This window comes from Podarcis raffonei, chromosome 16 (genome assembly GCF_027172205.1).
Source record: "Podarcis raffonei isolate rPodRaf1 chromosome 16, rPodRaf1.pri, whole genome shotgun sequence".
In the NCBI taxonomy this organism is placed as follows: domain Eukaryota; kingdom Metazoa; phylum Chordata; class Lepidosauria; order Squamata; family Lacertidae; genus Podarcis; species Podarcis raffonei.
The window spans coordinates 27,132,124-27,159,416 of NC_070617.1; the positions used below are offsets into that span (position 1 = coordinate 27,132,124).

The window sequence follows — 27,293 nt, forward strand, 5'->3', positions numbered from 1 at the left end:
AGCCCCAGCCAATGGCAGTGAAGGGGGCAGGAGGATGCTGCAAGCCGTTCCAGGCTCAAAGGGCTTCCATGCTGCATCCCCTTGAGCCATGCCATGCTGGAATAATAATAATAATAATAATAATAATAATAATAATAACAATAACAATAATAATAATAATAATTTATTATTTGTACCCCACCCATCTGGCTGGGTCTAAAATACATTAAAATGTCACACATTAAAAACTTCCCTAAACAGGGCTGCCTTCAGATGTCTTCTAAATGTCAGGTACAGTGGTACCTCAGGTTAAGAACTTAATTTGTTCTGGAGGTCTGTTCTTAACCTGAAACTGTTCTTAACCTGAAGCACCACTTTAGCTTATGGGGCCTCCCGCTGCTGCCGCGCCGCCGGAGCATGATTTCTGTTTTCATCCTGAAGCAAAGTTCTTAACCTGAGGTACTATTTCTGGGTTAGCGGAGTCTGTAACCTGAAGCGTATGTAACCTGAAGTTTCTTTAACCTGAGGTACTAATGTAGTTGTTTATCTCTTTGACATCTGGTGGGAGGGCGTTCCACAGGGCGGGTGCCACTACCGAGAAGGCCCTCTGCCTGGTTCACTGCAACTTTGCTTTTCACAACGAGGGAACCGCCAGAAGGCCCTCGACACTGGACCTCAGCGTCCGGGCAGAACGATGGGGGTGGAGACTCTCCTTCAGGTATACTGGGCCGAGGAATGTGCACCTGTTAATTGGTACAATCCATGGGCACATAACTGCGCTTATGGACTGTTACTCTGTTATTACCGTTATTTTTATTTATTAGGTTTATATACTGCCCTTTGTCACAAGATCTCAGGGCAGTTCACGAGATAAAAACACAAGGCAAAAGCACAAATGAATAACTAAGAAAGAAACAATCACAATACCCCCCCCCATTTCCACAAACATATTTAAAATGCCGTACCATACTAATCAGCCAAAGGCCTGGTTGAAGAATGTTTTCGCCTGGCGCCTAAAGAAAGGTAATGAACCTCCCTGGGAAAGAGCATTCCAAAAACGGAGCCACCACAGAAAAGGCCTGTTCTTGGGTCACCACTCTCTGGCCCTCATGTGGAGGAGGCACACAAAGAAGGGCATCAGATGATGAACGCAGAGTCCGGGTTGCTTTCTATGGGGAGAGGTGGTCCTTGAGGTATTTGTGTGCACTGATTGAATGTCATGTGTGAGCATTCCTTCTGCCAAGGACAGTTCTGAGCCCCAAAGCCCATCACAAGCCCAGGCCAGTCTTGCTGCCCCTCCTGCTTTCCAGCCACCAGCTCCTCTGAGCTATGCTCAGTTCTGGCCGCAGAGACATTCCTGCACCTGAAGCAAATAGTCAAATTGCCACCTGCTCATAAACAAATAAAAAGGATGCTTCGTTGAAGGCAGGGAAATCACAACTTTGTCAATTCTGTCACCCAAGCCGACTGCTTTGCCTCATTTCCTGACCCGGGGGGTGGCCCTTGGCTAGGCGGAAGTTTCACTGCCAAGTTGCATGTGGCAAGGGTGGTACCCTGGGCAGAGAGAGAGAGAGAGAGACACGCAAATCTGATAGCTTAAATTTCAGAGTCTGATGGATATGGCTGGTTCTTCATATTTCCATATATTGCAGTTGGAACTTTGTTCATCTGTCTCTGGCAACAGACCAGTTCAATAGGCTCCTTTGTTATGGAGAACAATATCAAAGGATTCTTTAGTGATTGTTTCTGGTTCTTTGGGGGGGGGGTCCATGTTTATAGCCAGCAAAATGTTTGATTAAAAGTGTGAAAAGTTGGCGGGCTGTCATCCCCTTTGTTTTCTGTTGTTCCCATTTTACAGGTGAGGCTGACTGAGAGTAATTTGCCCAGGCTCCCAAGTAATTCCATCACTGAGTCTGGATTTGAACACAGCTCTCACAAAGGGCAGAAGGAGCTGCCTCATACCAGGCCAGACTCTCTCTCTGTCTATTCTAACTGGCTGGGGCTTTCCAGGAACTCTGGCAGAAATTATTCCCATGACCTATCCGGTCCTTTTAAGTAGAGAGGCAGTCTTCTGGATGCAAGCTCTGCTGCTGGGGCCCTCCCCCAAAGTTGCCTGCTGTCTGTCTTTAGGGGATGGAAAACACACACACACACACACTCCCAAGGGTGCAATCGAAAAGGAAAGTCTCCTGCATGGCCCTGATGGAAATTACATTAAGCAGCACTCTGTACAAGTGCACAGCTCCCACCAGGGCTCGATTTTGGTGTGGGTGGAGCAGGTCTCTCTTGAAGAAAGTTATGAAGATTCCAACAGTGAGATTAACAACAGAACTGGCCTCTGATGGCTTCTAATGGCTAATGACAGGTCCTAAGAAATTGGCTCTTTACTGTTCCTAAATTTGCCAAGAAACCATGGGCAAGGATGCCCCCTGGTGTCTGCAAAACTAACAAGTTTATTAGCCGTTATTAATAGTGCCCTGATGAATCCACGCAGAACTATTCCAGCGAAGAAGAAAGGGACAAAGAGATTTGAGCTCATTTAAAAAATATTGTTTTGCTTTTATGATTTCTGTTGTAAGCCGCTTTGACTGTAGGATAGGGTGGGGGAACCCTATGCATTTGAGGAGGCTTGCAAGCCCCAAAGGAGCCCTGTGTTCTTTTATTTCGCCAATCCCAATCAGCTCACTCTTCCAATGCAGGGCAGATGTGGAGTTGTGGGGAGCTCAAAATGGTGAGCCAGGAGGTCCTTCCAGGTGGCCCTGTCTACCGAGCAGTCATCTGAATCTGTTTGCGCGCAAAGCCTGTGAGGGGTGTGTTGTGTATTGAGTCAAAGGATTTTATATCTGTATTATTATTGTCTGTATTTGCATTAGGGTAAAGTAACTGCCTTTTGGTTCCAGAGGGTACAGCTACTATTGGTTCATTTAAGCTGCTGTATTTGGATCCTCTGTCTTATTGGTTTCCTCCAAAAGGCAGGACTGTGATTGTCTGATATTGTTCCCTCCAAAATGTATCCTTTCTAGCTAGTTCCCTGTCCCTATAAATGTAGCTCTCCCCTCCTCAGTTCTCAGTCTTGTTTGCTTTAATAAAGAAGTGTTACTACAGAACTGTCTCCAGCATATTATGTCAAGAGAGCTGAAATCACAAACCCCACGTCACAACAGGGTGAGATAATGTAGCATGAAGCCAACGTTATGCCATGACGCTTTCTATGGCATTTCCCCATCATCGGCACAAAATGTGCAGGGTGCTTTGGGGGCAGAGAGATAGAAGCTGATTTCTTGCATCGGAGCTCCAGATCAACTGTATTTGCATAACTGGAGCTGGACGGGATGGGGCCGCGTCCCACAGGAATCACGAGACTGCTGTGTCTTTGAGCAGAGGCCTGCACTCTGCAAGGAAGGAAGCCTTTCCTGCTGGAGACCTTTCTGTGGCCAGACCCTCCGTTGCTGCCTCTTTCCAGTCGAGGCTGACATGTTAACGGCACTCTGGGGAGGGAGGGGGCAGGTTTGGTGTAATGGGATAATAATATCGGCCTCCCATGCAGAGTGCTTCATCGCTGAGGCAGGCCAGCTGCTAGGGCAGCACGCTTGTTGGCAAAGGGGAACGCATCGGTCATTTTGATGGCAGGAGGATGGGGGAAAGTGGAAATGATTTATAGCATAACAAGGAGAAAAGACACTGGGCCATGTCAGGGTGTCAGGCTCCTGCCTAAGGCAGAGTGGTTGGGGGGGGGGCAGAGTGGGAGAGATGGAGTCCTGGCCTCTGGATTAAACACTTCTCCATTAACTCTTGCCAGGGTCTTAAACGTAAAACGACTGTATTTTCTTATTTCTTTATTTATTAAATTTGTTTACCACCCTTCATTTCTAGATCTCAGGGCAGTTCACAGCATAAAAATACAAGATAAAAACACAAGATACATAATAAGAACAAGAACAAAAACATAACCAACCCATTGTGTGAAATGAATGTTGTCGTCCTCCCCCTTTTTTAAAAAAAGAAAAAAAGATCTGCCTCCTTCTGACCCACAGGATATTCTTTTCAGATTATTCATTTTAATTGCATGGACTCTGCAGCTCCTCCTGCACGTACTACAATTTGGACAAGGCCACTCTGCAAACAAACAAGCCATCAGAGGAGACGCTGCTGAAAGTTCATGCTAAGAATAGACAAGCGACTTGAAGAGAAGAGTTCAGCTATGTGACCCCTCCGCCCCCCGTTCGGAAGTTGGACACCAGAGCCAGACCTGCAGCCTGCTGCCTTTCCTTTCTTCCTGCCCCCGAGTGTGCAGTTTGTACAGGGGGCGGGATGACCCCCCAGAGCACAGAAAGATTCTCAAGGTCTGTTCCCAGCCTGAGAATCACGCTTGGAAATGATCGGATGCTGGAAACGCCCCTGGGGACAAGATCGGCGAAACAGTCAAACTTGAGCTCAGTAACTAGATAACTAAGACTGCAATCCCATCCACACTTACCTGGGAGAAAGTCCCGCTGAAATCAGTGTGACTTAATACCTTGAGATCATAAGGAGTTTTGCTTGGGCAAAAATGCTGGGCCACTTTTATAAAGCCCTGAATTCACTCCTCTACTAACGGCAAGTTAGGGTTCATCCACATTTTCGCTTGACGCATATTGTATTGTGTACCAATTGATGCCCCAGGGTCTGAGACCTTTTCTCGTTGTTCTTCAGCTGTGCCTTGCAAAAATCTGATCTTACCCGCCGAATAGAAACTTGGTTAAGCAAAATCTCTCTTTGAATTTTCTGTGTATCAGCAGGTGACATACGATTTTCACAAGGCACAGCCACAGAACAACGAGAAAAGCTCTCAAACCTGGGGGAGAATTAATTGGTAGACAATAATGATCAAAATGACAAACCTAGACAGCATCTTAAAAAGTAGAGACATCACCTTGCCAACAAAGGTCCGTATAGTTAAAGCTATGGTTTTGCCAGTAGTGATGTATGGAAGTGAAAGCTGGACCATAAAGAAAGCTGATCACCGAAGAATTGGTGCTTTTGAATTTTGAACTTTTGAGGAGTCTCTTGAGAGTCCCATGGACTACAAGAAGATCAAACCTCTCCATTCTTAAGGAAATCAGCCCTGAGTGCTCACTGGAAGGACAGATCCTGAAGCTGAGGCTCCAATACTTTGGCCACCTCATGAGAAGAGAAGACTCCCTGGAAAAGACCCTGATGTTGGGAAAGATGGAGGGCACAAGGAGAAGGGGACGACCAGACAGAGGACGAGATGGTTGGACAGTGTTCTCGAAGCTACCAGCATGAGTTTGACCAAACTGCGGGAGGCAGTGGAAGACAGGAGTGCCTGGCGTGCTCTGGTCCATGGGGTCACGAAGAGTCGGACACGACTAAACAATAACAACAATGATCAAAATACGGGTGAAGCGAAAGTGTGGATGACCCCTTAGTGAGGATGGACAAGGGCAGGGAGAGTTAACGCAGTGCCCTCCAGATGTTGCTGGCATACAACTGCCACCCGCTCTAGTAGCCAATGTGGCCTATGGCCGGGGATGGATGAGACTTGTTGTCCACCACGTTGGCTACCCCGGACTTGAGGGCCACAACTCTCCCCACCCCCCTGCTCCTGAGCCGCTTGTACATGAGAAGGTTTCTCTCTTCATCCTTTTCCAGGGTGTGCCTGCCTTCCACAGAAGCCATCAGTGCTGTTTGAAAAGCAACTCCCTCTGTGAGAGCTGATCCCATGAGGGCTTGTAGGGAACAACAGGAACACAATGAGAAGCTGCCTTGCTGCCTCTCCTGATTTGCAGAGGAGTCTGTGGGTCTCTTTCAGGGGTTAGAATGCTAATAGCTGTTTTCCCCTTAGTCTGCTTAAGAGGATGAACAGGAGTGAGCTTCTCTCCAGAGCCGGCCCTACTACTGGACAAAGTAAGGTGACTGCTTCAGGTGGCAGGTGCTGGGGGCGGGCAGCAGCCCCCTTGCTTTTCCTCCTTGCTCTTCTGGCCATTTCCCTCTGTTGGAGGAGAGAGCTGTGTTAGATCAAATGACTTTCCTCTCCTGAAAGCTTAGGAACCTTCTCATGGTTACCCCATCAAACTCTTTTTATGCTTTATACTGTGGCAACAGAGGAACTAAAGCTTCCATTTCAAAGTCTTGCTAGAAGAGGAGATTACTCGCAGAATTTTTTTTAAAAAAACTTCAATTAAAGTTAAATATTACTCATTCTTCCTCCGACACAGTTTTATTCAGGAGGCTTAATATTTAACTTGAAGAGCTTGTCAATAGCAGGCCCGAAGTTGTACTGTCCACCATGTAAAGAAAACAGGAAATCCTATACATAGAAACATCCTATATTTTACCTTGTCAAACAAATAAAATACATGTGTTTATTTAATAACCTTCTCCACAAACAGAAGTAGTTACTGGCACGTGGGAATAGCAAGGTTTGGATTAGCCATTGCAAACCGGGGTCCTTTGAGATGTTTAGAACTACGATTCCCAGCAGGTATGGGCTGATGGGAGTTGTAGTCCTAAACATCTGGAGGGCACCCAGTTGGCATAGGGTGGTTTAAATGGTAGCTTCTCCTTGTACTTACTACAGGGACTACCCTTTATTCACAGCCAATGTTCCTGTCTAAGATCCGTGTCTAAAAGGGAGACTGCTTTTGTACAATGGCTCTTCGCTGTGTTTGATCGGTCCCTTTGTTTGGAAGATTGATTCCTGTTCGCTCTAGGATGATTTTCCAGTGATAACCGGGCACTCAAAATCCAACTTCTGAAAGCATGGTTAATCATTATGGCTGCTGGCGCTTGTAACGTGTCATAGCGCCGTTAAAGATAAGGTTCACGTAATGGCAAACATGACCTTGTATGGAAAACTTGTCTTGTTTTCACCCTGATTTGCCTTGGTAAAAATGTTATTAAAAAGGACCTTTCCCGTCAGCATCAGAGATATTTTGAAGTGGGGGTTATGACATAAAAAAATACCACCAAGTTAGAGTAGATCTACTAAAGGTAACAGAGTTTTACTTCAACTCCCGTCAAACACAGCATTGTACAACCATATTGATATGTTGTTGCCCGAGGAGACCATTGTAAATAAATCAAAACATAGGTTGGACTCTAAGAATCACTTGTAAAGTAAAGAAGTATATGGATAATTAAGAAAAATTGGAATTATGGAAAATGTACTGATATGTAGATTTGGAGAGAAATTGCTAATAGGATCCATGTGAAGGATGGGGGGGGAGTCAAGAGATTCAGAGAATCTCATGAAATGATTATAATTGGTTGTAAAAGTTTATTTGTAAAAACCAATAAAAATATTTCCCCCAAAAAAGGTATGTCGTCGCCCAAAATATCTGAGATGCACCAGGTTGTGGGTAGATGGCTCTGAACAAAGCATCACGCTGCCCCTCCCAAAACACTGTCCAAATGGCAATTTGGGTTTTCTACAGATTGCCAGTTGCTCCAAATTAGTGGTAAAGAGTAGGTTTTTGCGGGGATGGCACTGGAGTAAAGAAAAGGCACTCGGATGCTGCACTTTAAAGCGCAGATCTGACCTTAGAACTGTGCTACAAAAGGAAGTCTGGATAATCCCCAAGGCAATCAAGCAGAAATAAGAGCCAAAAAGCTTAGGAGTACGTCATAGGAGTGTGTCATCGGAGTACCAGACACTTAAAGCACTTTTAAAGCTCATGGCATCCTTAGCAAACTACAGTTCCCAGGATTATTTGGGGTGAATCCATGTGCTTTAAATCAGTGTTTCCCAACCTTGGGCTTCCAGCTGTTTTCAGACTACAATTCCCATCATCCCTGACCACTGGTCTTGCTAGCTAAGGATGATGGGAGTTGTAGTCCAAAAACAGCTGGAGGCCCAAGGTTGGGAAACGCTGCTTTAAATGAATGCTGAATGCATGGTGTGAATGTGACCTTAGGAGGGAGGGAGGCAGGCAGGCCACACATTCACATCATATTTAAAGCACTATGACAACACTTTAAACAGTCATGGCTCCCCGCAGAGAATCCTGGGAGCTGCAGTTTCTTAAGGGTGCTGAGAGTAGTTATGAGATCTTTTCTTCCCCTTGCAGAGGTGCAGTTTCCAGAGTGGTTTAACAATCAATCCCCAGGGAACTCTGGGAGTTTTGGGATCTGGGCGGAGATTGGAGAGTCTCCTAACAACTCACAGCACCCTTAACAAACTACAGCTCCCAGGATTCTTTGGAGGGGGAGCCATGATAGTTTGAAGTAGAATGTATTTTATTAAATTATTTCATAAAAATTATACACCGTTTGATTGTAGAAAAACCTCCAAGTTTACAAAAAAGATAAAACAGGGAAATCAGGGAAATTTTACGATACATGCAGAAGTCCTTAACTCACAGAGGATTTGAGACCCATCGGTTACCCTCACCTGGTTTAGCCAGCTGGTCAAAGCTGTCTCCCAGAGCATGGCTTCTGTTGCATGCTGACAGCTTCTCGGAGCCACAGATGAGAGCTGAGTGCAGGGTGGAGACCAAAGATGGTCAAACAGCCCCAGGAGGGTTTTTTTGCTCAATTTTTGTATCCCAAAATTGGGGGTTGTCTTATACGCAGATGCTGAACTCACAGGAGCGATTTGCAGTTTGTTCACCCCCAAAAAACTTTGAGGTCATTTGCTGCACCAAAAAACTGATTTCTAAATTTTGGGTTTAAAAAAGTAGGGGTCGTCTTATACATGGGGTCGTCTTATACACTGGAAAATACAGTACTATCCCCTCCCCCTAACACCTCACTTTAACATAGGCGTAGCCAGGATTTATGTTGGGCGGGGGCGGGCAAGACACCCACCTTGGCTCTGTCTAGCAGATTTGGAATGAAAACAGTTGCTTTAAATTACCTTCTTTTAACCCCAGGTGCTCAGGAAAAAAAATCTGTCAACATCTTTCTACGATTTCTACTTTTAGTTAAGTATTTTTTATCTATTTGCCTAATTTAGGGGGTGGAAGCTACACACAGATACACACTGTGTCCGTCACCCCCGGCTTCGCCCATGCACCTTATATATATAGTGTCAATCAGACACAATCTCCCCTCTTTCCTCTTAGCCGGCCGCACATGTTTATTTCAATTTTAAACTTGACGGAGGGTGGGAAGACCCAAGCCCGACTCTGATTGGAGAGCCGCGTCGCCTTTCCACCAATCACGACCGAGCGCGCGCGCCCGGGGGGTCCTCCTGCCCCTCCCCCTCAGAGGCGGAGTCCAGCTGTTCGGACGGGCCAACGGTCACTCCGTGTCCGACGGACTGACCGCTTGCCGTCCGGAGTCCCTCCGTCTTCCCTCGTCCCAGCGCGGAGTCTCTTCGCGAGGATGGCGGCCGGCCTGGACTCTCTGGAGGAGTGCCTGGAGCGGCACCTGCCACCCGCCGAGCTGGCCGAAGCGAAGCGGATTCTTTACGGGGAGGCTGTCAGGTGCGCCGGGACTACAAATCCCAGCAGGCTCTGCGTCAGCTCGGGAGTGGAGGGGGAGAATGAGCCCCCCCTCCCGTCTCAGCCTTCTTCCACCTGGCGCCCTCCAACTGTTTTGGATGCGGGACTGCTGGGAGTTGTAGTTCAAAACATAAGGAGGGCACCTGGTTGAACCCTATTGGGGGGGCGCGCAGATTTATTCTCCTCTTAGCAAGTGTGTGGCAGGCAGAAATGAAACAGGTTAAGCTTTCCCCCTGCAGTTGTTGGGAGGGGGAAAGTTTGTGGGTTCCTGCTTGTTGCACAGGTGGAGAAGGCATATTCACACACCCCAAATTATAAGGTCGACCCCCCCTTCTCTACTGCCTCTTGGGACTTGGCAGCAGTCAGTTGGATGGTTGGCCATTTCAGGATTTGACATCAGAGCAGGGAAAGGATGGGCAAGTGTGGCCAAACTTCCAAAAGCCTCTGATTCTTTTCAAGGCAGCTGGACTCCCTGCTCCCATCAACCACAGGATCTTCATTGTAGGCCAGCCCTGTTGGCTGGAGCTGATGGGAGTTGCAGCCGAAAACAGCTATCAGGAACCAGGTTGAGGGGCAGGGGCTGCTGATCTAGCATTTGGAGGAGGAGGGTGCTCATGGGTGAATGAGCTTCCCTCAGGATGATCTGTTTTGGTTTTTTAAAGGTGACATGACAAAGGCAACCCCATTTTTAAAAATGATTAAATTGGAATGCTTTCCGCACGCTGAAAAGGGCTGAGAGGCTATCAAGTCTAGCTCCCCATTGTAAGGCCCATACGTGAACCCACATGCAGCCCCCCTCAGCCAGAGGCTTCAACAGAGTCAGCTGCCTGCAGAGCAAAGGACTTGCAGAAGTGGCCTTAGAAATTTATCCAGTAATATACGATATCCTTAGAACAGCAATTCCAAATGTTGGTTCAGGAGTCCACAAGCCGATTACCAAGCCTCTGCCTCTAGGTTCTGTCATGATGTGTTGCATAAGGAATGTATGTGTATGTGATGTCCAGATCAAGAGAGAGGCCCATCAGAAGGATATCATGGCAGAGTAGAAATGCTGTACTGCATTTAAGTTCCCATGAGATGAAATATTTGAGGTTAGTTTGATGAGGATGGCTTGCTTGTCATACAGAGAACCTGCCCACGACAGTTTGCATCTAATGGCATTTGAGTAAACCAGCCTGTCCAGATCGTTGTTCTAAAACAGTTTTGTGTGACCCCACTAATTGGTGAACAGAGTGACTTGTTCAAGATTATATAAGAAGTGTGGGATGGCCAAGGTCTTAACCTTTAACCTTCCTTTTCCTCCACCCCTAAATATTTCTTCGCTGTCAAGGTGCATTGACCTGATATAAATAGCAGATATATAAACCTGCCATATTGCTGTTTGTTATTTTGTACAGGACTGGAGGAAGATTGTTGTATTTTTGTGTTCTTACTTTTCCAGGCAACTGGATTTGCCGTCTGCTGCTTTGTCCGCTGCTACAGAAAGGGAGTTTGACCTACAGGGTTATGGATTTGGAGCTGAACCAGAGCAGTTGAGGTCCCCGCGTATTGTCAGGGTGGGGCTGATTCAGAATAAGATCCAACTTCCTACAGATGCACCGGTTGCTGAGCAGGTACAACTGAAGCTTGTAAAGGAAGTTCCTGCATGTTTCCAATTGCTGGCTCTTGTCTTTCCAAAGGGAGAGCAGCCCCAGCTTCTTTGTACCATTATGCTTTGTCAGAGACTCAAATCTTTTGTGTTGGCCATATTGTGGGGTAGGAGAGCTGGGGGTGGGGGAATCACATGTAGCAAGCAATGTGCCCTTTTAGTTTCAGATAGTACATGGGTAAACAAGTCTAAAAATCCCAGGACACAAATGTTAATGGCCCTCTAACAGCTATGGTGGCTCATTTACCAGAAGTAATGTTTTTGCGTTAACTCTGGAAGTGTATACAGTCAAACATTGGTTCCTGAACACCTTAGTTGCTGAACAAATCGGCTCCTGAATTCTGCAAACCCGGAAGTAAGTGTTCCAGTTTGTGAATGTTTTCCAGAAGCCGAACGTCTGACACGGCTTCTGCTTGGGTGCCAGGAGTTCCTGCAGCCAATTCGAAGCCGTGCCTTGGTTTTTGAACAGTTTTGGCAGTCGAATGGATTCCTGGAATGGATTAAGTTCGATAACCAAGGCACCACTGTACTTGATTCTGACCAAACTAAGACTCCTAGAGGGCCATGAAAATTTGTGTCTCTGGTTTTTAAGGCTCATCTATCCATGTACTATGTACTAAGGGACGCGGGTGGCGCTGTGGGTTAAACCACAGAGCCTAGGGCTTGCTGATCAGAAGGTCAGTGATTCAAATCCTTGTGACGGGGTGAGCTCCCGTTGCTCGGTCCCTGCTCCTGCCAACCTAGCAGTTTGAAAGCACGAAGTGCAAGTAGATAAATAAGTACCACTCCAGTGGGAAGGTAAACGGCGTTTCCGTACGCTGCTCTGGTTCGCCAGAAGCGGCTTAGTCATGCTGCCACATGACCCAGAAGCTGTAGGCTCCCTCGGCCAATAAAGTGAGATGAGCGCCGCAACCCCAGAGTCGTCCGCAACTGGACCTAATGGTCAGGGGTCCCTTTACCTTTTTTACCCATATACTATCTGAAACCCAAGGGGTGCATTGTTTACCAGATGTGAAATATATTGGCATTATTTTCAGCTCTCCTACCCCACTAATAAACCCATTTAATTGGCAAAGTTTATTCACTCATCATTGTTAAAGCTGCTGCTTCCTACAGGCAGGGTTTCTTGTCAGCCCTTTTTCTCTCTCAGTATTTTGTACATGGTTGAGCTTGGGAGGCAAAATGAGAGTAAAGGTAGGCTATTTAAATGATCTTTACAGCTGACCTTCTCCCTAGGTAACTGCACTACACAAGCGCATAGAAGAAATTGTGGAGGTTGCAGCAATGTGCGGGGTCAATGTCATCTGCTTCCAAGAGGTCTGGAGTGAGTAGTGTTTCGTTCTGCCTATTTAAATCCTCTCTGCTGCTATAAAAGTCAATCTCAGTTGCGTGCGACTCTTGAATAAAGTCAGAGCAGAAACCAGATTCAAACAGAAAGGTGTTGGTGAGCAAGCTGTATTCTCTGGGCACAACCCAGGACATCTTTTGTTTCTGTAAAATATTTATGCACGATTCCCACTAAATATCCACTGTGGCTAACAACATCTCCATTAAAAACCATCAAAACATTAAAAATTCAGTTATGAAACCTAAAAAGTGAGATTAAACGATCTGTAAAAGTAGCAACAGAAGATAAAAGTACAGTGGTACCTCGGGTTACAGATGCTTCAGGTTACAGATGCTTCAGGTTACAGACTCCGCTAACCCAGAAATAGTACCTCGGGTTAAGAACTTTGCTTCAGGATGAGAACAGAAATTGCAGCGCAGCAGCAGCGGGAGGCGTCATTAGCTAAAGTGGTGCTTCAGGTTAAGAACAGTTTCAGGTTAAGAACGGACCTCCAGAACGAATTAAGTTCTTAACCCGAGGTACCACTGTATTACAGTTAGGACCTCATATCAATAGCACAAAATAGTATGAGAAAGGCAAGCCCACCTCAAAACCAGATCTCTGTCACATGCGGAAGTATCTTATGGGAGTGACAGGGTGAGCGTCTCACATTTCTTATGATGCTCTTTTTGTAGCGATGCCTTTTGCTTTCTGTACACGAGAGAGGCTTCCTTGGACAGAATTTGCGGAATCAGCGGAGAGCGGCCCAACGGCAAGGTTTTGCCAAGAGGTAAAGAGCCAGATTCCTGTCCTGCCTTTTTACACACCTCCTCTGCACCGCTGTGTCAAAACAGCCTGTGTGCATTTGGACTGCCCTTTCCACCCTGCATGCAAACTTCCAAGAGTGTGGGCATTTTTCTAGACCTGGGCCCGGCAACCACATCTGTAACCCAGGGCTGCAACCCTGAGCAGTGAGGCTGCTTCAGTCGCATTTACCCTGCAATCCTGTGTACATGTTTATTCAGAAGTAATAATAATAATAATAATAATAATAAATTTTATTTATATCCCGCCCTCCCCAGCCGAAGCTGGGCTCAGGGCGGCTAACAACAATAAAACAATACAAAAGTACAACACAAACAACACTCTAAAATCATTCATTATAAAATTAATTAAATTCAAGCCACTGGCCACCATTGGGCCAGAGCTCCGCGAAGATTGCCGAGGGAGGGAGTCAGGCTGTGCCCTGGCCAAAGGCCTGGCGGAACAGCTCTGTCTTGCAGGCCCTGCGGAAAGATGTCAAGTCCCGCAGGGCCCTAGTCTCTTGTGACAGAGTGTTCCACCAGGTCGGAGCCACAGCCGAAAAAGCCCTGGCTCTAGTTGAGGCCAGCCTAACTTCTCTGTGGCCTGGGACCTTCAAGATATTTTTATTTGAAGACCGTAAGTTTCTCTGTGGGGCATACCAGGAGAGGCGGTCCCGTAGGTAGCTGTTATTCATTTATTAATTACATGTTGCACAATCATCTCAAGGCAATGTACAATAAAATGGCAAAAAAGTTACAAACATGAACAACAGAGATATTTAAAATGTAAACAATACAGAATGGACACTCAGGACACAGACATTGTGAAGCAGCCTAACCACCCCTGTGGTTTTGCTTTTGTGTGGCTCCTGGTCATTTCAAGGAGGCTTGCCTTGCAGAACATCTTAGTGGATTGGGCCCCGCTGATAAGTAGTGAGTGAGCTGTGCCATTGGTAGGGATTGCAGGTAGATGTGTCTACAGAGGACATACAGGGAAGTACAACTTCAGTTATTTTGCTTTTCAGCAAATGCCTGACTTTCTCCTTTTTTTGGCAAAGAGACGAGTGTTTGTTGTTTTCCCCCTTGTCTGAAATGATTTCCCAACCGTCTGTTTCTTGTTGATCCTGAAGGGACCGGAGTGGCTTGCTGTGCATCCCTTCCCATCCTGCTGCCTTCAGTTTAGCACAGGTCAAGCACGAAGTGATTGTAAATGCCAGATTAATTGCATCTTGGTGGATGTTGTTGTGGTTAACATTCAAGCATATGGGAAAGTAAAATGCCATAAGGGGAAGGAAGAGAAAACATAATTGGATTAAAGGAGACATGACTTATCAGTACTGAGACATAATGCAAAATACACTCTTCAGGGACCAAGGGTAATAGGAGACAAGCTGTTATATCTTTGTTCTAACTTCTCTGGGCAAGACAGTTCCCAGATTCCTTTTTAATGATCTTATGGGACACGTTTCCCAGGAAAGGCCAAGGCTTGGATCTGGAAAAGGTCAAGAGGAGTTTGCGGTTCCCCCCAAAATGCTGGCACTGAAGGGTAGTCCGTCGAGGCCTCTAGAACAGCCTGGGGTGGGGTGGGGGATGCTCTCGTCAAGACCAGAGGTTGTTTCCTCAAGGTAGTTGGAGCATGGATTTGGGAAGGAAGCAGCACTTATGAGTCAAAACCTCCACTGTTATGGACAGAAGTGGCATTGCAGGGAATTCAGTGGTTTCTGGCATTATTGAGGAATCATTTCATCCTTCTTTATGAATAATATTGTTATTAAGGTAAAGGTAAAGGGACCCCTGACCATTAGGTCCAGTCGTGACCGACTCTGGGGTTGCGCGCTCATCTCGCTCTATAGGCCGAGGGAGCCGGCGTTTGTCCGCAGACAGCTTCCGGGTCATGTGGCCAGCATGACTAAGCCGCTTCTGGCGAACCAGAGCAGCACACGGAAACGGCGTTTACCTTCCCACCGGAGCGGTACCTATTTATCTACTTGCACTTTGACGTGCTTTCGAACTGCTAGGTTGGCAGGAGCAGGGACCGAACAACGGGAGCTCACCCCCTCGCGGGGATTCGAACTGCCGACCTTCTGATCCGCAAGTCCTAGGCTCTGTGGTTTAACCCACAGCACCACCCGCGTCCCTTAATATTGTTATTAGATTGGGCATAAATAGGATCTGGTACAGAGAGTGCTCCACATTGCCACCTATGACAGTAGGAAGAAGTTTCTGACAGTAAGAGCCATTTGACAGTGAAATAGACTACCTCGGAAGATGGTGGATGCTTCTTCATTGGAGGTGTTTAAGCAGAGGTTGGATGGCTACCTTTTAGGGATATTTCAGCTTGATCATTGCAGGGGATTGGATCAGATGACCGTTCCAACTCCATAATCCTTTGATTCTTTGACCTCACTCTGTTTTAGCTATTCAGTCAGAGTCTTCTGTGGGCATTTTTTTCTTTTCTCTTGGTCTTGCAAGCCTCCTGCCAACTGGCAGATCTCTTGTGAAAACCTAATCAAAAGTCTTTTTATACTGTTCTGCTGTTTCATCCTGCTTTTCTGATATTTGGTGTTACTATTTATTTTTTATTGTCTCAACTGTTCTGATTCGGTAAGTTGTTCCAAGATTGTCTGCTGAAACGCTGCTAGTACATTTAATAAAATGTGGCATCATTTCCATCACGGCTGCAGCTGGCCAGGAAGCACAACATGGTGGTGGTGTCTCCGATCCTGGAAAGAGATACTGCGCATGGGGAGACCTTGTGGAACACAGCGGTGGTGATTTCGAACACGGGTGCTGTGCTGGGCAAGTCTAGGAAGAATCACATCCCAAGGATTGGAGACTTCAATGAGGTGAGTGGCTTTTGCATATGGGGAAACAGAGCACTCTTGCTAATTCAGGAACAAATTCCTCCAGGAGCAGCTTTTGCAGGGGGGTGGGGTTGCCATGCACACATCCAAATCGAGCGAGCATACAAAAAATATGAGTGTCCTTGTACTTCTGCTTTCACTTTGAGAGTCCCTGGCTCCGTGTGTCTGGTTTTCAGGCTGAGGCTCCCAAACTGTTTGTTTCCTGGCACCAAGGAGCAACTTATAGGAAAGAAATCCTGTCTGAAGCCCTGGCAAGCTGTTGCTGTCCGTCAGTGTAGACATTATTGAGCTAGATGGATCAAGGGTCTGACTTGGAAGAAGGGAGCTTCCTAGGTTCTCCTTGTATCTAATATTGCTTAAACCTGTTTGGTATTTGGGGATACTTCCTTTAGCTTGATCGCCACAGATATGCCCAGCTCTCGTCATGTCTGCTGCTGTGAGATTTCTATTAAGGCAGCTGGTGTTTTGGACTCCAGGAATCTCATTCAAGTGTAAGTCTGTGTGTTTTGCAGTCAACATACTACATGGAGGGGGACATGGGGCACCCGGTGTTCCAGACTCAGTTTGGGAAGATTGCCGTAAACATTTGCTATGGGCGACATCATCCCCTCAACTGGCTCATATACAGTCTGAATGGAGCAGAGATCATCTTTAATCCTTCTGCCACTATTGGGAAACTCAGGTACCATTTGGAATCTTGCTTATTTGCTGGAGAAAGTGAGAGCCAGTGTGGTGTAGTGGTTAAGAGTGGTAGTCTCGTAATCTGGGGAACTGGGTTTGTGTCTCCGCTCCTCCACATGCAGCTGCTGGGTGACCTTGGGCTAGTCACACTTCTTTGAAGTCTCTCAGCCCCACTCACCTCACAGAGTGCTTGTTGTGGGGGAGGAAGGGAAAGGAGAATGTTGGCTGCTTTGAGACTCCTTAAAGAGAGTGAAAGGCGGGATATCAAATCCAAACTCTTCTTCTTCTTCTTAATTATGACCTGGTGTATGTGCAAGGTCACTACCTTTGATGAAACCCTCAGAAAATGTGGAAAGCTAAATTGCGGTCTTCTGGAGGAGTTCTCTGTTGTAGCCCTGCCTTATCTCTATGCAGGGGCCAAATTGAGAGGGTCCAAGCAAAGCACATGAAGCTCATGAGCTCTCCTAGCCGAAGGGTTGGCAACAAGGAAGACTACCTTGGAAGTCAGTACAGTGGTACCTCGGGTTACATCCACTTCAGGTTACATCCGCTTCAGGTTACAGACTCCGCTAACCCAGAAATAGTACCTCAAGTTAAGAACTTTGCTTCAGGATGAGAACAGAAATTGTGCTCCGGTGGCACGGCAGCAGCAGGAGGCCCCATTAGCTAAAGTGGTGCTTCAGGTTAAGAACAGTTTCAGGTTAAGAACAGACCTCCGGAACGAATTAAGTACTTAACCCGAGGTACCACTGTAATTTGAAGTCTCAGGTAGCTGATGTAAGACAGTGTGAGAGGTAACAAGGGAGAAATAGGAGAGGACCATTCCTCCAAAGCCTTCAATGCCCAATAGCCTTGTCCTGTCACTCCATTGGGCACAGAAGGTTAAAGTCAGGTAGCTGCCGCCGCCACCCCAGAGTGACTGTAAATATTTTACGCTAAGAGCTCCAAGGGTTTAGCCATTAACTGAGCTGAGACAACAGACAGGCTCTGAAAGGGCGGGGGAGCTTTGGCGGGAGGGTAGAGGTTCAGCAAACCCTGCATAAAACGCCTCGCTAATGGGTGAGGAAAGAAAACAGCGGGAAATAAGAGACAGCTTCCAAAAAGAAGAAAACAAGAAAGAGCCAGGAAAGAAAACAAGGCATATGGGTATCGGGTGTGTCTGGGCATTGAATCCTCTGTGGGATTGAAGCTGAACAGACAATGTGTGCACCACTCTCAGGACCTAGACTACTCCATTAGGAACGCTGGCATTTGTGATCTAACCTGGCTTGAGAGCTTTGTTCCTCTTTGCAGCCAGAGCTGGACTGGCTATGGGCACTGCTGCCAGCAAAAAAGAAGGTGGCCCCTGCCTGGGATGCCGGCCAGGTTCCAAGGTCCTCTTACAGCCAGAGTTGCCATTTGCCAATGCAGGAGCCTGGGTCCCCTTGCCTGCCAAATGGAGGAGAAGGCTGTCTTGTCGGGAACACTGACTTGGTCAAGCAAGCCTGGCAGCTCTGCCCTTCTCTGTGGCCAGGCCTGGTGGTCTCTGTGGGGCAGATGCTTCTCTCCTCAGGGCCACATAAAGAGTTGAATAAAACATGCAATCTGGCTGCTCCTACATTAAAACAAAAGGTTCAGGGAGCTAGAGCTCTGTGAAGGCCCAGTTGCATAGGCCTCCTGCAGGACAGGAACTGGGGAGGAGTTGCATAGTCCTGCCTCTGAAACAAGACTCACCCCTCCCTGGATAACTTTCATTAGGAAGAAGGACTTTCTAAGTGATGGAGTGCAGCTGCAAGTTGGAGGCGTTTTGTTACAGGAGCTGTTCACTGTTCACTGTTCACTTGGATTGTGTCATGCCCAAAAGAGCATCACGAGGGAAAAGGGCTCGCAAACATCTCCTCCTTTGTAAGGGGTTATTAGATTGTCATCCAATGGCGTCGGCTTAGCTTGGAGGCAAAGTTCAGGATATTCCTCATAATGTATGACTTTCTGCCCGAGCTAATGGAGAGGCTGAGAACGGGGTGTCCTGTTTGTTTAGCTGTTCTGTGTCTGTCGGAGGGTCATGATAATTGGGTGGATGTGAAACATTTAATTTTTACCAGGCAAAGAAAATAAGTGGGTGGCTTACAAAACTCACCACTTAAGGGTTGGCCAAAACATGCTGAACGATTTCTGGGACTCTTGTTTGTGATTGCTGCATGAGGGCCATTGTGACCATGCTTTTATTTCCAAAACTTATTTCTTTGCCCCACAGTTTTGTTTGTTTAAATATTTCTGTAACCCCATTCATATGTGATAAAAAGGTGTGGGGTGGTGGAATAAAATGATTATTCAGAAGAAAATGGCAGATAAGAAACCAGTGGCTAACAGGTGGGTTTTCAGCAAAGACCAGAATTCATGTGGTCCTAGGGCAGCACTTGCCTCACAACAGAGCAGAGGTAGTTCCACCAAGAGAGCACTACAAATACATCTCTTTTATTTGTATTTTGTGTAGGTTTGTTGTGGCCCTCTTATAATCAAAGTGAAGCAAGTTTGAAGCCTGATTTTAAGGTAGTCCAGGTTTTTCTCAGTTAATCTGAGGAGAGCTTTGGAGAGCTTGCCCAACAGCCACCCCTAGTTGATAGTTATTTCAAAATCCACCTTGGGAGAGGATGGACTTTGCTTGGATTGTGCCCCATGTTATTTTAAAGGGCATGCTTAGGGCCATTAGAGAGGCAGGCGGCAGGTGAGTGTGTGACCTTTTGGAGGCATTTCCTGCTTTCTCAGGGTGGTTTTAGTGAGGCGGCATTATTGACTCTTTCCTTGGTTGCTTTATTGCTTTGTGAGAGTATAAACTAACTGGCAGGAAGAGATTTCTTAGATCCCCTACAGCAGACAATTTCTGCAAATGATACAAGCAAGCACTTGCTGCCCTCCCTTCACCTTCCCCACAACATGTCTGCATTTCCTGTTTCTCTTCCCTCTGCCCCCTGGTATCATTCGAATCAGGGCCTGTCCCCAGAAGCTGCTTATTGCCAAACTGGTCATTTTAGTGATTGCGCTACACCTTTAGAACTCCCTGCTGGAGATCTCCATTACCACCCTCCCCCCGCAGCCCGCTAGGAGTCCTTTACATCTTCGTCTTTCTTTCTTGCTACACATCCACTACAGAAGAGGACAGCGCAATCTGTTATCATATTTGTCAGGTGGAGAGATGTAAGGTATCATAAACAACATTAGCTTGAATCTCCAGACACTTGAATTGTTTTTCCAAATTGCCTCATGTTGGGCTGGAAATGTCCTTCTGCAGTCAGTCTTATTCCTGTGAAAAATAAAGCTGTTCTATTCTACAAAAAAAAAAATGTAGCTTTTTTAAAAGTAGGAATGAAAAGCAATACAATAAAATATGCAACAATACAAATTAAAACATAGAATCATGGAATTGTAGAGTTGGAGGCGACCCAAATGGTCATCTAGTCCAACCTCCTGCAATGCAGCATTGGTTAAAACAGATAAACAGATGGAGTGAAGGGAGAGTCTTGACAAAATAAGAAACTTCTTTAGAATCCATTTATATACACTAAAGGATTTGTGGCGTGGAAAGCACAGCAATGTAAATGAATCCCAAAGAGGTTCCCCGTCTCCCCCCCCCCATAGGTATATTAAATAATTCACCCTTCTACGATAGTGCAAAATGGAAGACAATTTAGGGACTTGGAAGGGGAAAGGCTGTGCAGGAGTCGGGGAGCTGTGGAGGTGAGAGCTGCAGTTGCTGGTGAGAGCTGCAGTTGCCAAAGCAGTTGCTGGTGAGAGCTGCAGTTGCAGGTGAGAGCTGCAGTTGCCAAAGCTGGGAAGCAGCCCCTGAGCGCTTCCTTTGAGGATGTCACATTTGAGGATGTCACATTTGAGGATGTCACATTTGAGGATGTCACATAGAGGAGGGAGAAAGGTTGTTTTCTGCTGCTCCAGAGAAGTGGACACAGAGCAATGGATCCAAACTACAAGAAAGAAGATTCCACCTAAACATTAGGAAGAACTTCCTGACAGTAAGAGCTGTTCGACAGTGGAATTTGCTGCCAAGGAGTGTGGTGGAGTCTCCTTCTTTGGAGGTCTTTAAGCAGAAGCTTGACAACCATATGTCAGGAGCTGCCTGTCACAAGACGACATTGTGAAGAAGGTGGCCTGTTAAAAAGTGGTATTTCAGGTGATGTAAGAAAGGCTCTGAGTTCTGCATTCATGCCTCTTCCTTTATTATTTCCAGTGAATCCATGTGGCCCATTGAAGCGAGGAATGCAGCCATTGCGAACCACTGTTTCACCTGTGCCGTCAACCGGGTGGGAACGGTGAGGCCTTTCAGCTCTCTGTGCTTTGAGATGCCACCAGTTAGGCTCCTGCTCGCTAAAAACAGAGCCCTGTGTGGAACTGTAGGGTGTAGCTTCAAAATCCCCTTTTCAGCCATCTGCCCTGCCCCTCTAAGTGGCTTTTTAATGCTACTCTCCCCCGTTCTGCATCTTCTCAGCTGTCCTGCTGGCTTTTCTTCCCCACAGCAAAGAAAGTGAGTAGGTTTGTGAAGGTGTTGCTGCTTTGGGATAGCCCAGAGTTGTCAGAAGGTTCTGAGTAGCCAGGAGATGTTGTCTGGAACTGTTCTCCCTCCCTACGTCTCTGGTGGGCCTTTGGCCACCTTGCTCTGGGAGCCAGCTCCTTGAAGGTGGTGAGGACATGCACACTTGCTTCAGTAGAAGGTGAGGCTGCCAAAAGCCCTTCCTTCCCTGTTTCGTAAGGAGCGAAATAACCCCCATTCACAGATGGGATTTGCCTTTCATCCATCAAGGAAATTAATAGACTGAATGTGGAGACAGACCGCTCTAGAGGATGCAAGCAATACTTTGCTTGAAAGCCAGACACAGCTGATTAGATTTAGAATGATAACAATGGCTTCTGTGTCTTGCATTGTTCATTTCGAGTTTTTCAGGGTGGGTGGGGAAGTGGAAGAGGCTGCCTGGTGTGAAGCAACAGTGCCATCTTCCTTTCATTTTGCACTCTTCTGCTGCCGTGAGGGTGGCTTGATGAATAATTCCTTCTGGGTGATGACTCTTCTGCTTCTTGCAGGAAGTTTATCCAAATCCTTTTACATCAGGAGATGGTGGAGAGGGTAGGTGCCTTTGTTTTCTTTCGTATGGAGAGTGATGCTTGTGGGGAGTCTCTTTAGCGTGGGCTGGTGATAGCATGCCAACTCCTTCCAATCTGGTTGTTCTTTTCTGTGGTGGGAAGAGGTTTGTCCAGCACCCTGGGAAACTCTGAAATGGTTTGTGGTATTGGGCAAAAGGGCTGAAAAATTAACTCCTTTAATATTGAATTCTGCATTTATATCTAATAATGTGTTTGTTCTGAGGTCACTGAAGACAAGAATCAGAATAGACAAATAACAGATTCATTAGACAGTTGTCTTGAACATTGTGAAACTGTTTGTGAGCAAAAGGGTACATTTTAGGTACCTTTTGCTCATACAGCAACTTGGTGCCCCACTTTCCCCTTCAACTCAACAGGACATCAAGCAGCTTTTGAAAGCTAAGGCCATTTGAGATGGCACAGAATGGGGAGGGAGCGGAGGGCAAGCCTCTTGGAGTCCCTGCAGCACCTCAAAGCCACCCATAGTTTCCAGCCAGCCACACTGGAAGTAATTGGGAAGCCAAAGGATGGGAGAGGCCAGTGCAGCCTCTCCTTCCTGCTGGCCAACCTTTACCGCTCCTGGGAAATGTTTCCTTATCTGGCCTCCTCCTGCCACCCTCTGGCTTTAACAAAAGGGATTTATGTTGTAATAAATTTGTTGGCCATCTTTTTGTTGCTTTTCTTTGCAAAGGGGGATCATAGGAAATCAGGGTGCAAATGTCAGATTGGTCTAGTGACCATTTTTTTTTAAGGGGGGGCAGGCATTTTGTTAGAGGGGAACAGAACCTCAGTTTGCTATGTATTTTTTGTTGTTATTGATTTAGGAGAGCAACTGCCCCTCCCTGCCCCCACTTTACACCCATGTTAAGGACACAAGAAGTGGTCTGCTACGGAATAAAGATCTTGGTCTATGTCGTTCAGTAATGTCTTCACTGCAGGGAGCTCCCTAGCACACCCCAACACAGCAGAATCACTTTCCCTTCACATCAGCCAAAGCCAGGGGTGGTAGTGGTCCTGCCTAATGCTGGGTTTGGTTGCTATGCATTTAAGCCCAGCACCAAGCGAGACCAGTCTCCCTTTTCGTTGGCTGATGTGAAGGGAGAGTGATCCTACATAGCTCTGGGTTCTTGCTTTGCGTGGTCCTTCAAAGGCTCCTGACAACCAGCTGGTTGGAAGCTGCACAAAGCAGGCTTTGGGCAAGTTTTGTCCTTTCTGTCAAGGTCCGCCCTTACCTGTATGTTGCAGGTGTAGGGCAGGTGGGTATGGTTTGCCCCAAACAGTCAAGCTAGAGTAGGGCGGGGGGAACCTCTGGCCCACAAGCCTAACTGTTCCATCACCCTGGTTCCCATTTTGCTATATTCATTTTGTTTCTCTTGCTTCTTTGCTATTTATAAAGCCCATCGTGACTTTGGTCACTTTTATGGTTCAAGTTATGTGGCTGCTCCAGATGGGAGTCGGACCCCTGGCCTCTCCTGCACCCAGGATGGGCTTTTGGTGACGGAGATGGATCTAAATCTTTGCAGGCAGGTTGGGGACAAATGGAATTTTAAGGTAAGTCTTTTTTCACTAAGCAAACCCTCCTGTTTCTATCTCATTTCCAGTGAGGCTGAACTCTGCTGGCGTTCAGTTGAAATGCCAATTGGCTTCTACCTCTAAGTATATTCTGGAGGAGAGAGACTGTTCTGGAATGGTTTAAGATTTTTCTGGATCTGGGGCTGTGCAGTCAACAGCCCCTGAATTATACCAGGCTGCTGCATCTGACCCAAGGGTACCAGAAAGTTACCTTTAAAGTCTACACACTCTTTTGACATTAATGAAATGACCTCCTTTGGGGAGGGGTGTTGCGGGAGAGGGATAGTGCAGTATGTATATTTTACAGCATCTTTTATTTGCACGTTTTAAACTCTCCCATTGAAAGTAGTAGGTGAAATTGCATAATGGACACCTACCGGCAATGTCTCTTGCATTTCACTAGCTTTCCTTGTTGGCGCAGTGAATGCCACACCCTGGGGAGCCAGTAACCACAAAAACGGCAGGTGTCTCTTGAAACAATGATGGTCTTTATGCTCACATTAGCAAGGAAGTCTAGATTTCTTTGACAGGAATGTGACAATCTTGAAGCTCCTTAAGTGAAGATCTTGTTCCCTCTCTCCATCTTCAATTCTGTACCCACTCACCTCAAAGTATGCCCCGTCCATCTCAGTGGGGCTTGCCTCTGAGTAAATATTTTAAGATTCACTAGTTGCAAGCTTGGAGATCTCAAATAGTTTTCTGTAGCAGCTACCCTAATTGCTTAGGATTATTATTATTATTCCTCCCATCAAATGACAAACAGATATGGCTTTTAGAAGACATCTGAAGGCAGGCCCGTATAGAGAGGTTTTAAAAGTTTGATGTTTTATTGTATTTTTATATTTTGCTAGAAGCCACCCAGAGTGGCTGGGCAACCCAGTCAGATGGCCAGCATATAAATAATAAAATTATTATTATTACGAATCAGAATTTCATCCTAGCAGGCAAAGATAGCTTTTCTTTTCAGCCATGAATGCAGGCTAGATAATATTACTAACATTTTTGGCTTTATTTGCAAAACTAGAAATTTATTCATTTATTTAAAAATGGGGCTTATGTTTGACTTGCCATTCTGAAGGTCTTTTGCAAGTGGCAGTGGCAGGGTATACTGAAGTCCCTTTACGTTTTTTTTCCAGATGACCGGGAGATACAAGATGTATGCCGAGGAACTGGCTGCATTTGTCCAGCCTGACTTTGTTCCCAATGTCATCAAAGAGTAGCTTGCCTCTGCTGCTGCTCAGGAAGGTTGGGAGAGAAACATATTGTCCTTCTCATGTGACATGGCAGTCGTGTCCCCCCCCCCCACGCCACCGCCAGATATAGTGCCTCAAAACACATGGTCTGCCTTTGTAGGAGTACTTTGGGTGGGATTCAAATAATTCCTTTGGGCCTGCCCACTGGGACTTTGGGCTTTCTTTGAACCAGATTCATTCCTTCTCTGCCTCTCTTATAGCAGAAGTTACTTGAGGAATGCACAACTGTTTGGCTCTGAACCACTTAAATATATATATATAGCTTCAACTTTTTTTAAAAAAAAGCTTCAACTACACACTGTGCACTTGGCCCAGGCATGAGGAAATGCTTTGATTCAGGACTGTTTTAAGCCAGGTGTTTATGAGGGGGTGTGTTTCATACAGGTGGACAGATATGCAACAAAATTATACACCTTTCCTGTAAACGAATCAGAGGAGTGAATCATAATGAAACCATGTTTTGTATTCCATGGCTGTAAAAAGGCCCAAGAGCCAAGACCACAAGAAGAGCCCTGAAGCTGGAGCAGGCCAGAGGACCACCTAGTCTAGCCTTCTGTTCTCACAGCAGCCAAGTGAGAGAGTCACTTAATCTTCAGCTGCCCTGTTGCGTCAGTTGCAACAACAAAAAATCACCCCTTGTTTTCCCCTGCTAGAAACTAAGTTTACTCTTAAAAGGGAATTTTAGATTGTGAGGTCTTCTGGGCAGAGATCTGTGCTTTTCTACTTTAAAGCGCCTGGCCCGTTGATGGAGCTGCTGTAATAATAATAAAAAACAGTAGATGGGGAAACCTTGAAAATGTGGTTCCTTGCTTTTCCTCGCCTCCAGATGCTTGGGGCTGAAGTGTGTGCTTCCAGTTCTCAGAGGTGAAACTGTAATTACTTATTCAGCATTTCCTTTTCAAAAATTATCAGCTTGCAATGGTCAGCAAAGAAAGTTGGCACACACTGTGCACTTGCATTAACCGCTTAAAACCTTTATTGAGAGTGACTCAATTACAAGCAAAATATATTTTGCATATAAAATTTCTCTGCAAGTAAAATATCCCTTTTGTTGTTATGGACAAGAATTATGAAGGCTGTTCTTCTGGATCAACTGGGTGAACCAGAAGAGGATGAGATTTGGGCCCATTTACTTGACTGGACCTGTTTCTACCCATCTGTAGCTTCCTTGGTTCTCATGGCTTTGGGCACCAAGAGAAAGGCTCCCTCTCTCACACACAGGGCCATGTGCCCTCTGCCAGCAAGGCTGCCTTGCATCACCTTTCTCTGCTTGGGATGTTCAGCTGCTCAGCCACAGCCAACCATCATTCACATCTTCAGAGGAAAAGCTAAAACAGGTCTCTTAATGAAAGGGGAGTTGCCTGGGCTCTTCTGCTGTGGGAATCTGCAGAGAATCCATTGCTTGCTCTTTGCTTAGCTCTTTCTCTTGCTCTGCACATGGCAAGGCACTCAATGGACTAAAGATACTGCACTGCAAGGGACTGTTTGCATCCCAGATAAATACACAAGGCAAGCAGCTGCTTGCATGACACCAGCTAGCAACCACCACATTCTTTGATTGCGTCCCCCTCCTTTACAGTAGTTACCTGTAAGATTTTGTGAGAGCTTAATCTGGGGGCAAGGACAAAGCTCATCCATGTGCCAGCACCACCATTCCTGGGCACGTGCCTGTTTCAGATTGTCCTATTCAAGGTGGAAAAGTCAGGGAGGATTGTGTGTTTGTGCCTGCCTCCTCTGCACTTTAAGCCCCTGTGCGTTCTTTTGAATGCCCCTGCACTCACACAGCCCTCCCATCGCAAGCCCACCTGTTACAGAGGTGATAGATTTAACCCTACAAATCCTCTGTCTAAAATCCGAATACGTTAAGAATCCACAGTAGCTGTACTGGCATATTTGGACAGGCGTATTTAAGTTCCTACAGCATTACAATCATGTGGCTTAAAATATTACAGTGCCCTTATTTTTGACACTAATAGGTTTGTTTTTTGCAGGATGGGCTTAGTCCACTTTATGATGACAGTTGTGACCTACAGGGCAGCATAGCTCTCAGCTGTCCCATTGCAAAAATGAGGGAGAGGGGGATCAGCTCTCCAAAGTCAGAATCATACAGTCATCTGTGATGGCGGTGCTGCACAAAATCCCTAAGTAGCATAGAGAACTCTGGGTCCTGCCATAAGGAAAAGCCATTAACGCACAAACAGAAATGTCATGTTAATCTCTACTTCTGGTGCAACAGGATACTTGCTTTTGCAATAATTCAGAGGTGTGGGGAGCCTGTGGCCCTCTAGATGTTGGACCACAGTCCCCAGAACATCTGGCCACAGTGGCTGGGCCTGATGGGAGCTGGAGGGCAACATCTGGAAGGCTGCAAGTCCTTTTGAGTGCTGCTCATCTCACCTTCAGCTCCTATTTAATGTATTTTAATGTATCCTATTTTAATGTAACTTCACCAATACCTAACACAACTCCTTTTAAATGTTCTTGCTGGAGTTGAGAAATGGCAGTCTCCCTCTCTGGCACATCTTTAACACATCACTCATAACTTTCTGCCCCACAATAGGACCTCACAGTACTTTAAATGAAACACAAAGTG

At 46.3% G+C, this 27,293-nt stretch overlaps 1 protein-coding gene and 1 long non-coding RNA gene across 4 annotated transcripts; one reads left to right on the plus strand and one right to left on the minus strand.

The window, feature by feature from the left end:
• Positions 1-2,514: 2,514 nt before the first annotated feature.
• Positions 2,515-8,947, minus strand: LOC128404158 (uncharacterized). The gene is made up of 3 exons (XR_008328072.1): positions 8,372-8,947; positions 3,935-4,095; positions 2,515-2,780 (listed from the first exon to the last, which is right to left on the minus strand). It is a non-coding gene; the product is annotated as an uncharacterized LOC128404158 (long non-coding RNA).
• A 232-nt stretch (positions 8,948-9,179) lies between these two features.
• UPB1 (beta-ureidopropionase 1) lies at positions 9,180-24,964 on the plus strand. 3 transcript variants are annotated; one of them, XM_053368000.1, is made up of 10 exons: positions 9,181-9,407; positions 10,867-11,038; positions 12,310-12,397; positions 13,096-13,190; positions 15,888-16,049; positions 16,580-16,749; positions 20,968-21,049; positions 21,816-21,858; positions 23,272-23,426; positions 24,584-24,964. In XM_053368000.1, the coding sequence occupies exons 1-10, from the start codon at positions 9,307-9,309 to the stop codon at positions 24,665-24,667; spliced, it is 1,152 nt and encodes a 383-aa protein (XP_053223975.1). In that variant the 5' UTR covers positions 9,181-9,306; the 3' UTR covers positions 24,668-24,964. The 3 variants fall into 3 exon arrangements, 1 of the variants encoding a protein (XP_053223975.1); XR_008327931.1 differs by lacking the exon at positions 21,816-21,858 and having other exon boundaries at positions 9,180-9,407; XR_008327933.1 differs by lacking the exon at positions 20,968-21,049 and having other exon boundaries at positions 9,180-9,407.
• Positions 24,965-27,293: the final 2,329 nt, after the last annotated feature.